At 32.0% G+C, this 13361-nt stretch overlaps 2 protein-coding genes across 2 annotated transcripts in view; both read right to left on the bottom strand.

The window, feature by feature from the left end:
* Positions 1-8372, bottom strand: part of LOC135848430 (uncharacterized) — a 96895-nt gene extending 88523 nt beyond the window's left edge. Inside the window, exons 1-2 of the mRNA XM_065368332.1 lie at positions 8012-8372; positions 7680-7746 (exon numbers count right to left, since the gene is read on the bottom strand). The gene's annotated coding sequence lies outside the window, so the exon portion shown is untranslated. The remainder of the gene's footprint in view (positions 1-7679; positions 7747-8011) is intronic.
* Positions 8373-8864: 492 nt separating this feature from the next.
* Positions 8865-11240, bottom strand: LOC135848309 (uncharacterized). Its single transcript, XM_065368198.1, has 5 exons — positions 10939-11240; positions 10778-10836; positions 9726-9896; positions 9206-9651; positions 8865-9102 (listed from the first exon to the last, which is right to left on the bottom strand). The coding sequence occupies exons 1-5, from the start codon at positions 10952-10954 to the stop codon at positions 8976-8978; spliced, it is 819 nt and encodes a 272-aa protein (XP_065224270.1). The 5' UTR covers positions 10955-11240; the 3' UTR covers positions 8865-8975.
* Positions 11241-13361: the final 2121 nt, after the last annotated feature.

Raw genomic sequence — 13361 nt, 5'->3', positions numbered from 1 at the left:
GAAAACCCACTTTGATGACCTTCTTTTAAAATTTAAATCAAAATCATAAGTCCCTAAGAATAAAACTCAAGAGCGAAATTCAAAATGAACCAAAAAACAGTTTTGTCAAAATTTCAAAAGCTGAAAAAAAATCACAAGGATTCCAGAATAAAAATTCAATTAGAAGTAGAAAAACTCCACCGAAAAAATTAAGGTAAAAAGCACTAAAATTCAGGAAAAAACAACGCAAAAATTGAAAAAAAAACCACAAAATTTAAAGATAAAATTGCAAAAACTTCACAAAAATTTAGACACAAACAAAACACGAAAAATTGTTGAATAAAATCTATGAGAATTCAAAAAAATGAAACATGAAAAAAATCGAGAAATCCTCAAAAAATTTCAAAATAAAACCATCATGTGTCAAAGTCCAAAAAAACTCTCAAAACCTCAAAAAAATCTGCAAACAAAGGGAAATCCACAAAAATTTAAGCAAAAAAAATTACTAAAATTTGGGGCTAACTTGAGAGAAAATTTTATAAAAAAATCTGGAAAATTCAATAAAAAAGGTTTTGCTGAAATTAAGAACAAAAATTTAGGCAGAAAAAGGAATCAATTAGCCCCTTTAAAAAAATGACTCCAAGGGTAGGAGGGTCGGTTTTTCTCTGGTAGCTCAGAGGATCCATCTGAACACATTCTCGAAGAAAAAATTCATGTGCCTATTTCTTCCTTTTTAAAATCGCTATTCGCCCGCTCCAGCTCCTTCCTTCCTCTCAATCCACAAATTGTGATTGGTAGTTTTAAAGAAATTATCGGGCAATGATATTGCGATATGAATATTTTTTATTACAGCAAAATATCAACAATGAGATATAATATTACGAAAAATAAATAACGCTTAATCATAATAAAATAAATTTAATTTAGAAAACTTTTTTAAATCACAAATTGTCCTATGAGTTGAAAATAATTAATGCTAAGCGAGTAAAGTTCAAATAAACAGAATAAATATTCTCAATTAACAAACAAGTGTTCAAAAACACTTTTCCAGGCACGAATAGCATCGGCTTATCCATTCTGCAGAATTTCCAACAAATCTAAAGGTTCACTGTCACCGGGGCCGGTAACGACATGAATTTATTTTTAAAATCAGTTGATAGATCAGCGTTTTCATAACTATCGTCGACGAATTCATTAAATTCTTCAGATACACCGAGATATTCGATACCAGAACAATAGCTCTCACCAAGAAGAACTGATTGAAGTAGATACTGTTTGAAATCTCGAGCTTTTCCAACATCGGGATAACAAAAACTCACCAACCCATTCAACTCGTCGAAGAAACGCTGACCCAATAAGAAGACACAGGCATCACGTAAAATTCCATTTCCGGCCATGATGTTTTCTTTGAATTGAGCAATCTCGTCCTCGTTTTCGAAGCAGATGTCCATAATTCGTTTCAAATCTTTACAACGCGTGCGAGGAATCAGAAGATGCCAGCAATTATGCCAAAATACGTTTCTTTCCTCAACAGTGACACAAGAAAGAATACCTAATAAGAATTCAAAAGTTCTCCACGAACCAGATCCAGCATTAACGCTTTCAACCAATACATCGTTATTGTTGGATAGTATAGTTCTAATTATCGATAGTTTCAAATTAAGTGGAAGATTATTCAGTATTTCAAAATACAAATTGAGCCGATTTTCGATACGCCAATCCTCCAAATTCTCAACTTCACTTCGTAACATATAAACGGCCAGATCTGTAATTTGACTCACATTCATAATGTTTTTGATGTACATCCAAGTTGATAAAACAAATGTTTCATCATGACTACGATCTCGCAACAGAAGGACCATCAATTCGACACCTTTCTCATTAATAAATTCAGCCAGCTGTTGTTCATCAAGTTTTGGTAAAATAAACCTTGCGAAAGATTTTGTTTGATGAAAAGAAGACATAGCTATTCGCATTCGCCTTTCCGAAGGTATGCGATCCCAAAAATACTCCACCGATTGTCTACTATAATAATTGGTCATACATCTGCTTAACATGTTTTCATAGATAGAATTACGTTGAATGGTAGATACTATTTCTAAGTGATGATACGCGATACAGCGAATCCAGTATAATAATTCAATATTTCTGCGAGCTATGATATGCTTGTACATCGAATCCACCTTTCCGCATCCGTATGGCCAAAGACGTCTGATATCGTCTTCGAAAAAATACATACAAGCAATTTCGAATTTCACAACCTGACTGAATGTGTCAGAATCCATAATACGTTTGGCTGTTCTCTCGTAATGAATAGTGCCATTATAGTCAAAAACAAAATCATCGAACTCACTTAAAATCTGGGTTTCGTAATAATGCATATGATACACTTTGACGAAATGAATCGTCAGCCACCTTTTTAATGAGAGTGCGAATCTTGTGACGTACTTCTGGATCACATTAGTGATCGGTGATGGTAAATCAGGAAACATGGTTTTCAGTGAGATACAATCGCAAGATGGCTGAAAGTCACTCAATGTATCGCTGTTGCGATGTTTATTTATTTCACAGCGCCATATTTCAAGGCTAACGGTCATGGCTGCTAATTCTTCCAGCGATACTGGAGTCGGATGCATAATATCATATACATCAGAAAATACTTCGGTCATTTTTACTTCTTGGGAGCAGCTCAATATCAATTCGATCCTAAAATTGAAATAATCGGATTAATGCCATGAAATGCGCAGTGAAGCACTTGATTTGATTTATTAACTAGTAGACTTCAAAAATTAGCATGCGATAAGTTACGAATTGAAAAACTAGGTTACTTACGACTTTCATTGCAACAAAAACCGAATTCGAGCATTATTCACTTTGGAAATTAATAAGCCCCTTAATTCCCTTTAAACGAGGATGTTGGTTTCCAAATCCAAATTTATAGATGCAAATGAAAAGAAAAATCAACATCAGAAATTGAAATATTGGTAACGAACTGTGAATTTCTTGACGCACTGATTCCATTTTAAAATTACCTATCATTTCAGCTAAAAGTCCACAATGGACCATGAAAAGAGTTTCATACTGGACTCAAAACACTATAAAAAATCACACAATTCCTATCAAAATGTGTGATTTTAAGAGCACTGATTTCATTTTTGATGACTACACGAACCAAAACTCAAATCGAGCCTTTCGAAGGAGATATTGAGAAAAACGTTTTTAAAATAAAATATTAGTACAAAATGTGGAGCTTCACAGTTTCTAATTTTATTCCTGATACCCTCTCTCCTTCTTGATGAAATTATTACAGGCCTGAGGGACAAACACACTCGATTATATTGAAATCTGTACACTCAAGAACGATACCCATACATCGTACTTGTGAAATTTTTTCAATTTTATACCACCCCTCCCCCTCAGAAAGGCTATATTAGGACTATGAAGGAAAATATCAGCTAAAATTGAGATGAACGTTCTAAAAACAATATTTCGACACCTACACTGCATTTTTCAAAAATGTTGACCAAAATTTACGAATATTATTTCAAAGATTTCAACGCAATTTTCAACCAACTTTTACAAAATTAATAGAATTTCAAAAAATAGAAATGCAATATTTTCAAATACTTATTCAATTACGATTTGAAAAATAAAATTAGGAAGAGGATAGATTTTGTTGAAGAGGAGGTCATTTAGAGCAATTTTGACGACACAGAAATTGAAAGTTAAAAATCAATTTCTTCAACTTTTTGAGATTGCATGAATGTACGTACCTACGCGTATGTAGTTATGTACTTACAGAGAAACCAATACAACTTGGGCACTGGAGATTTTTTTCTCGAAAATGTAGCAGGGATTGTACTCAAATTTTTCTCAAAAAAAGTAACTTTAGTAACTAAAAAAGCCGGAAAAAGTAACCAAAAAGTAATCAAAAAAATTTTAACGTAAAAAAAGGTGGAAACCAAAAAACTTTAATGCATACGAAATATTGCATTTTATTTTAGATTGCAAAAAACAAAACAAAAACATCAAAATTCGAATAAAAACCATTTTTGAAAAAAAATTAGCAAAAGCTCAAAACAGATAATTATCAACATTTCGAAAGTGAACTACTTGAAGATCAAAATGCAAAAAGAAAGCATGAAAAAAATATTGGATTCCGCAAACATAATCGAAAAATGTGTTAAACTACTGAAAAAATTGCAAAATTGAAAGGAGAAGGGGAAGTCTTTCGAAACAGGGAGGCGCGAAATTTATTCTTTTATTCAAAATCATTTCAAAAAATCAAACACAAAAATACCAATTTGTAAAATAGCAGAAATGTTGACAGCGGCGGGGGGAGGAGGGTGGCGATTTCAATCCAAATTTGGAAAAAAAAATTTTAAATTCGAATACAAAAAAATGTACGGGTACATTGCTTTAAAAAGAATAAAAATCATCCATCAAAACTGTCAAAAACTGACACGATTCAAAAAAAAAAATGGAAAAAGACGATAAAATTATTGAAATTGAGAGAAAATGACCAAAACAAGAAGCAGAGCAAAGATCAAGTTCTGGAGAGAAAAAAAATAGCCAAAAAATAATAACGTAAAAAAACCTCTTTGTGATCTTCTTTCAATACCTAGATCAAGATCATAAGTCCCTAAGAATAAAACTCAAGAACGAAATTCAAAATGAACCAAAAAACAGTTCTGTCAAAATTTAAAAAATTGAAAAAAATCACGAGGAATCCTGAATGAAAATTCGATTAGAAGTAGAAAAACTCCACCGAAAAAATGGAGGTAAAAAGCACTAAAATTTAAGAAAAAACATCGCAAGAATTGAAAGAAAAAAACTCACGAGATTCAACAATAAAATTACGAAAACTTCACAAAAATTTAGACACAAAAAAAAACACAAAAATTCGGGGTAAATCGTCGAAAAATTAGAAAATAAAATCTGTGAGAATTCAAAAGAATGAAACTTGAAAAAAAATCAAGAAATCCTCAAAAAAATTCTAAATAAAACCATCAAGTCTCATCATAACTGGAAGGGAAGAGGAAAAGAGAGAGTGGGATCAACGAATGAAAGATATCAAGATGCAGAAAAATCCACCACGAAACGTGAAAATAAAATAAAAAACCAAAGTCATCAAATCTTGAAGAAGCTTGCCTCCCTTCTCGAAAAAAAAGATCAAAATTTTAAAAAATCATGATTTTTGGAAGAAGAAAAATCACAATTTCACAATTAGATGTCAGCAAAAAAATCACTCGTTTTCTTAAAGCACAAAAATCAAAAAAAAAGAACTGTCAAAATACAAAAAATGCAGTCAAAATTTATGCAAAAAAAATGACCACAATCTAGAACAACACTATAGAATTGTAAAAGTTCAAAGTTGAATAAAAATCTGTCAAAACTGGAGAAACTTGGTCAAAATTTGAAAAGAGAAAAATAAATGAGAATTCCAAAAGAAAGTCATCGAAAAACTTTGAAAAATAGAATCCGCGAAAATTCAAAAAAAACATACCGGTTAGAATAGGGAAAAATCTATAAAGATTCAAAAAGAAAACGCCCCAAATCAACGAAGAAAAAAATTCACAAAATTCAAAAAAAACCATTAAACCGAAATAAGGAGAAATCCAGACTATTTGACCAATAAAATCGCACAAGCTCGAGGGAAAATTTATTATGAAAAAATCACGAGAATTCAAGGTGATAAAATTCGGCAATAATTCAGGCGAAGATAAGATCATCAAAATTTAGAGCAAAGTCATGGAAAAATTATTTTGGAAAAAATCACCACCAAAATTCAAGATGTAAAAATCAATCTTAAAACAGGAGAAATCCACTAAAAACCATCGAGAAATTCAAAATATTAATACCTGTCGAAATTAGAAAACCCTTGAGAACATTTCAAAAGGAAAATCATCAAAACTGAAGAAATACAATTTGTAACGCTGAAAAAGCAGTCACACCATTGGCATTTAAATAAAAACATTTTTTTTTTCAAAGAATTTTGGATAACACTTTTGGGAAAAAAAGGGAAATTTGTGAAAAAACTCGGAAAAAGTAACTTTTGGTAACTTGGTTAGTGCTTACTTAAAAAGTAACAGAGTACAATCCCTAATGTAGTTATTCAGAGGAATGATGATGCATTAGTTGAAATTTTTTCAAGAAATTTGCTCCTATTTTTTTTCATTTTTTTAACGTGGGGAGTAGGGCTTCTGACACGACAAGAGGACAGCATTGTTCGGGGGACCAGTAGATGTTTTTTCTTGAAAAGGTAACCATTTAGAAGAAATTAAGAATTCTGGGGCAGAATCTTTTGCCACCGCGTTTTGAAAATTTACCCCCTTCCTTCCTCTCAGGTCCTCCCAGCATCACTTTGTACCCAGAGGGAGATGAAAAGATTGGCAATTATTTTCTCAGACAATTTACCAATTTCAGGAAGATTGAAGCATAAAAAAGAGATTTCAAAATGAAAACCACCCACTTAGCATATTTCAAATTGCCAGCAATTGTCAAAAAAAAAAAAAAAATTTCAACACAACTTGAAGCATTTTTTACCCAATACATCAAATCAATTAGCAATTTCTACAAAACTTGATCACTTTCAGCAAATATAAATTTTTTTTCCCTTGTAAAGTTGATCAACATTTCAAATTATCTCCACAGAAATTATATTTTGATCAACATATCCAACAATCAGTCACATAAAATAAAACTGATGATAATTTTACATTCAACATGTACGTACATATTCCTTGATTTAATTTTGTATACGATATTTCATAATTCGAGTGAGGTATATCTATTGATACTTACTTTACTTCCAACGAACTGGTTCCATTACTTTTGTCACTTTGCACGCAATTTCAAAATACAATTTTCAATATAAAAGGTCAACTTTCAAAACAATACGAGTATTTACACAACTCTCACTCACTATTAGTTTATCAATATGTAATACATTATTATGTATGCAATATTATCAACGATTCAAAGAAAGAAAACAATATCAACTAAGTATATACTAACAAACTCTAATTATGGTAGTAGATATTTCTCGACTAGGTCTATTTCATTTCAGAAAAATACTCCGAAAAATTCTTTCGGCGTTCTCAACGACATCTATGATCAGTTTTGGTAACTTCGAACTTCGATGTAGCTTCTTTTTTTAAAAAACTGATGCAATATTCATCGACTTGATAATTATGTATATTGTATGTAGAGTTTCAACGACAATAATAATTACTGTAGCCTGTAGCACAATTCAAGACCAATGTGAATACTTCCTCAAAAACAACTAAATCCAGATGACGATTGGCAAAGTGTAATCTACGTACGAGTAAATTTATCTCTAACGTTAGAATTGGCCAACATGAGTCTCAGTTAATCGTGCATATAAAAAATACCACCGTTGTTAGTCTATTCCTTCGAGTAAAAATATACCAAAATGATCAATTCATCTGTCAGCCATTCAAAGGCGAATCTATCGAGGATCGAAACGTACGTACAAATGAGTGTTCAAACGATGACCGAACGATGCGGTGAAAAATGTACGTCGATATTCATCGAATCAAATAGCTCGATGCAGAATTGATATTCAAGTAAAACATTCTTGAAACATTACAATAAAATATCGTCATGCAATATCAATGGACAAAATATACGAAACACAATCAGAATGCAATATTCATAGAATCAATGAGATCACTCACCGAAAACAACTGGTACTTCGATGGCAGCAAATAGCACTAAATTTTTAGCTCACGAGTTCGATGAAACCTGCGTACAAAAACATCCATACATTAGTATTTAGACAAGTGATTGACTAATTAATATAATTCACATAAGTATTATACAATAATGACGAAGTATCTGATTATTATTAGTCTCCTGTGAATGAAAATAAACCACATTATCCATACAACTGCCAGCAGGTAGTTTGCTACACCGGTGACTGATTCGATTACTTTTTACGTGGTTTTCAACAGTAAGGGTGTACGGTAATATTAGAATATTGACAATATAGACGTATTAAGTTACTTACACTTCAATTAAATTACTTATGAGGATCTGATGCAACGAAAAATCACGTTTTCAAAGTACATCATATCATGAAACACGCTGTTATCAGACGCAACAAGTAAAGTAGTTCATTAGACGTAAAAAGTTATCGAAGAACAAACCGAACAAGAAGTGCAGTTAAGACAAACGAATAATAATACACAAAACTCAAAAGAACAAAAGTAGTAAAAAATAAACCGAATAAACGAAATTAATTAACCATAAGCACGCCAAATTATTGCAAAGCAAAATGGAAAATGCAAAAATTGTGAAATTGCAGTGCGTTCTGTTGTTTTGCACTTCTTATCGGTCGTCACAGATTAACTTATGCAGAATAGTATCACGTGCAAAAAAAAAACTAAAATGGTCTAGTTTTTCAAACTTGTGCGGATGATGTGCAAATTGCATTTTTTATTTTTTTTTATTTTTTAACTTTTTAAATTTTTTTTTGCTACTTTGGGTCTTTGGTGTAACTATAACGTAAAAAAATTATAGAGTGAAGATTATCAAAGGCATCAGAGAAATAAATTTTAAATTTAGCATCGAGTTGTAGATCCAAAAAATCAATTCATTCATTTCTCAAGTCAAGTTCAACTTTCAAGACCAAGTACATGATGATATCATACTTATATCTTATCTATCTATGATTTAAAAAGTAATGTCCTTTGCAAGTTGCGACCTATTTAATTAAAAATTTTTAATTTGAGCACAAAATTAATCAAAATTTGCTGAGTTAAACTTGAGGAGAATAGTGACGAAAATTCAAAATTCGCCTTAATTAAAATAAATTTATTCTTTGATCATTTCGCGATCCAATATAACACAGAATGTCCAGATAGATTGAATAATAATAAGTTTATTGAAATATTCATGCAAACAAAATAAATTCTGATCATTGATAAGTGCGGATGACCCGTTCAATAAAATAAAGGTTCACTATTCATTATTCAAGCTGATGAAGAATCTGTATCTGATTGTGAGCGAAACTTAGATCGGTCCAATTTCACACGTTTTCTTGGCTGTGCTTTCAAAGCTGGCAAAGAATTTGTATTCACGTAACGTTTCTTTTTTGAGCTGAAAAAAAGTATCGACGACTTAGTTGATCAAAAACTCAGTGTACTATCATAGGTAATGTAACTTTACAGTAAGTACGTACGTTATAATAAAATTAATTTACCTTGTTTTCTTCAACGGAAACGGATCATGATGTAAAGTCTCGACGGCAACCTCCATACGCTTCGAGTCTAGACCAAGAGCTTTTAACCCAAGTTTCAGGGTTAGCATATCTGGTGGATATCGCATGGTGTGGCTCACTTCGCTCGAAAGCAAACTAAGAAGTACTACAAAATCTGTCGTTTTTCCGAAATTTTTCTTAGCCATTTTACGTAAGTCCCGGGCTGGCCTATAGCTTGAGCATTTCAAAAGCCAAAGCCACTCGATGTATTCGATGGATATGTTAGGGGAAGTGACATTTTCGTTAACCGATTGTAGATCTCTGATCATTTGTTCTTTACGTGGCATTTTGCTTTCTTCGCGGAATTTCCTTCTCAGCTGCTCCACATATAACCTCAAAGTGAGCACCGCGTTTGTTCTACGGTACTGTTCACGCTCTGGGTCTGACTCCTGAAATTCAGCATACAAATTTAAAATTTAAAAAAAAAAAACTAAATGAATTTGTTAGGTAAACAATAATTTACCAATTTGTATGTCAGGGAACCAATTTTTATTCTTAGCAGTTCACATTCCTTCTTGCGCTGATTTTTCTCTAGTGTATTCCGATATAGGAATAATTTTAGTAAACTCTCTCGTGCCGCTGTAGAATCTTCTCCACGCCCCTTCGTAATATTTTCCAACATGCATTCAATTTCCTTTGTAAAGAACAATACATATTTATAAAGCATTATTATAGATGTAGGCCTATCAACATCCCGCCACCATCAACATGGTGACAAATGTGTTCAGCAAGGTTGCCTACTTCTTTACTTTTAAGAAGCAGAAATTTTTCAACAAGTTTTCTACAGGCTAGACGCTTGAAATTTTTTGCCCTTAAATTAAAGGATATGCCACTGGCAAACTGCTGTGCACGAGCAACTTGGGCATGGATGGACACACAATTTTTATTGAAAAAGCAATATGATTTCAGCTGTTTTTGGTTTTAAAAAAAAATTAAAAAATCAATAAATGTTGAAATTAACAATTTAAAAAAAAATGTTGGCCCCTTGAAATAAAAAAGTATGCAAAATGCCCAACGGAATCAATGGTGCAATCTTTACGCACCACCTCTGGGTAGTCATACCATAGTTGAGGTGGCAGGGTTGATTAGGGGGGGGGGGTATGCTGGTCCGCCATTTTCTTGCGAAAGCAAATTTGTATAAAAGTCGAAAACTATAAGATTTACAGAAATTTTACGAGGGTCCTTCTTTGTAGAGAATGAAAAAATATGACTAACTGTGCGAAAATCTTGAAATTTCATGCAGTAGAACCCAAGATTTTGAAAAAATAGAAAAAGTTATAGAAAATGTTCTTGTTTTTATTCATTTATATTTTTTTTTTTTTTAGATTTCTTAGGTTCTACTGCATGAAATTTCAAGATTTTCGCACAGTTGGTCATATTTTTTCATTCTTTACAAAGAAGGAGAAAGGACCCTAGTAAAATTTCTGTAAATCTTATAGTTTTCGACTTATATACAAATTCGCTTTCGCAAGAAAATGGCAGACCTGCATACCCGCTCTAGGGTTATTTACTTACCGCGTCAGTTTCCATACTTATTTGCTGCAAGTACGGTCCAGTGGACAGGGTATCTATATCTAATGGGCAAAATAATCAATTAATCATAATAGGTGATGTAGTAAATAGCACTCGATTATATGACTCGAACTACTGATGGAATAATAAGAATAAAAACTTACCTTCCTCTTTACTCATATCGGTTGATGGGTTGATACGTCTTATTATTGAAAACTGATGCCTTCAAAACTTAAATATCACTTTCTTTTCTAAAGTCATTCACGTCGACGGTTATTTTTGAACTTTTTTGTTATTTAAGAGGATTTGTTTCGATTGCACAATTCAACTGCGTATTGAAGGAAAACTGCATCTGATAAATTTATTTATTCTAAACAAGTGGACAGAAATGCACTATGCACTATGCAGTGTTGGCAACGTTCATGAAAGAAATGAACGCGTTCACGTTGACCGAATACTTGACGAAGCGATGGGGGTTTGCGTCTTAGATTAGTTGGTGACATGGCCTAATCTACTTATACCTACCCATTCCCCACATGTACAAGGTAGATACACTATGACGTAGTTAAGTGGGACTGCAAATGAGTTGTTGTTCGTTCACTTTCAGGTAGGTACCTCTACCTACCTACAGATAAAATTAAATGTCTTCAATCTTCATACTTACGTCGAAATATTTGATTCTCTCGCAAAATTCTAACACATTTTTATGCTTCGCATAACAATATTATTCAAAAAGCCAAAAATCATGACCCAGAAATGGGTTTGAAATTCTTCAAAAATATGATACCCACTCAAAGAACATTCTCGTCGAAATACTTGAAATTCTCGTAAAATGTTAACTCATTTGGATAGTTTGCATTATATTTTTCAAAAATCACAAACATCATCACACAATTTGAAATACCTATTGCGAAATTTTTTCGAGCATTTTTGAAGAATTTCGAACTGAAAGTTTCGTTTGATCTTTGAGATTTTTGAACAAAACGCACGGGACTTTTAAAGTGAGTTAAATTTTGTGACATTTTAAACTATTCTGATAAAAAGGTTTTTTGAGCATTTGATCCTGCAATCGAGTATAAACCTATCTAAATGGTTTCCTGGTTTTTCGAAAAGATGTCATCACAAAATAATTTAGATTCAAATTCTTCAAAAAAGCTCAAAAAAGTTTTTATAAAAATATTTGAATTTGATTCAAGAGAATTATGATACAATTGATTGGGCTCAAAATTTTTCAAAAATGCTCCAAAACATTTTCAATAAATTATGAAAATGTTTTGGAGCATTTTTGAAAAATTTTGAGCCAAATCAATTGTACATATTACGATTCTCTTGAATCAAATTCAAATATTAAAAAAAAAAACTTTTTCAGTAGGGTCATTCCACAACAATTGGACCAAGAAGTGGTGGGAGGGGTTCGGCGATTTTTTTGAAATTTTTCCTGTGGAAAGACCTTCCAAAGAAATGACCAATGGCGCAAATCGCAGCCCTCTAGCCCATTTTTAAAGTCAGCCTGGGGGTGTCAAAGTTTTCAGTGAACCTAAAATATCATCCATTTCAGCAGTGGATCACTCGATAATCGCAATACCTACCAAAATGAAACATTTCCCCATAGTTAGGGGTTTTGAAAGGCTTTTTGGTGATATCATAAAAATCAGTGTTGCCACTTTTTTCGTACAAAAAATTAGCTCGAAAAGTTTCAAAACGTAGTTTTCATATCATTTCGACTCTCAAAAATTCTGAAAAAAGATTATTATGGACAACTTTTTGTGCTGAACAACATATTAAAAAATTGGGATGGTAACATGTTGCAAAGTTGATTTAAAAAAATTAAAAGTTTGCGAAAAAATGCGATTTTTTGATTTAAAACATGAAAAAAAGTTCTGATAGGTGAAGTTGACCCATTTGACCCCTATTTTTACGTAGGTACCTGTTGAAAAAGTTGAAAAAACCCTTTCACTCGATGAAATAAACTCCTCACAAAAAAATCAAAATTCGAAAAAATTCAAAAAATGAACGAATTTTCATTTTTTTGTTGTGAGTGTAATTTTTATCAACTTTTTCATGAAATACGTCAGAAAGAGGTCAAAATAAGACAACTGAATAAATTCAAACTTTTTTTGATGTTTGAAATTGAAAATTGAATTTTTTCGAATTTTGATTTTTTTTGTGAGGAGTTTATTTCATCGAGTGAAAGGGTTTTTTAAAACTTTTTCAACAGATACGTAAAACTAGGGGTCAAATGGGTCCATATCAGAACTTTTTTTTCATGTTTTAAATCAAAAAATCGCATTTTTTCGCAAAATTTAAATTTTTTTAAATCAACTTTTCAACATGTTACCATCCTAATTTTTTAATATGTTGTTCAGCATGAAATGCTGTCCATAATATATTTTTTTCAGAATTTATGAGAGTCGGAACGATGTGAAAACTACGTTTTGAAACTTTTCGAGCTAATTTTTTGTACGAAAAAAAGTGGCAACACTGATTTTTATGATATCACCAAAAAGCCTTGCAAAACCCCTAACTATGGGAAAAAGTTTCATTTTGGTAGGTATCGCGGTTATCGAGTAATCCACTGCTGAAATGG

The sequence above is a fragment of the Planococcus citri genome, chromosome 5 (assembly GCF_950023065.1).
Source record: "Planococcus citri chromosome 5, ihPlaCitr1.1, whole genome shotgun sequence".
Lineage (NCBI taxonomy): Eukaryota > Metazoa > Arthropoda > Insecta > Hemiptera > Pseudococcidae > Planococcus > Planococcus citri.
This window is presented reverse-complemented; position numbering and strand designations above follow the sequence as displayed.

What these genes read in the sequence shown, in the direction of transcription:
- LOC135848309 (XM_065368198.1), bottom strand. An exon ending in TAAGTATGGAAACTGACGCG is followed by an intron (nt 9,897 to 10,777) that starts GTAAGTAAATAA and finishes TTCTTTACAAAG; the next exon opens with GAAATTGAATGCATGTTGGA. An exon ending in GTTCCCTGACATACAAATTG is followed by an intron (nt 9,652 to 9,725) that starts GTAAATTATTGT and finishes GCTGAATTTCAG; the next exon opens with GAGTCAGACCCAGAGCGTGA.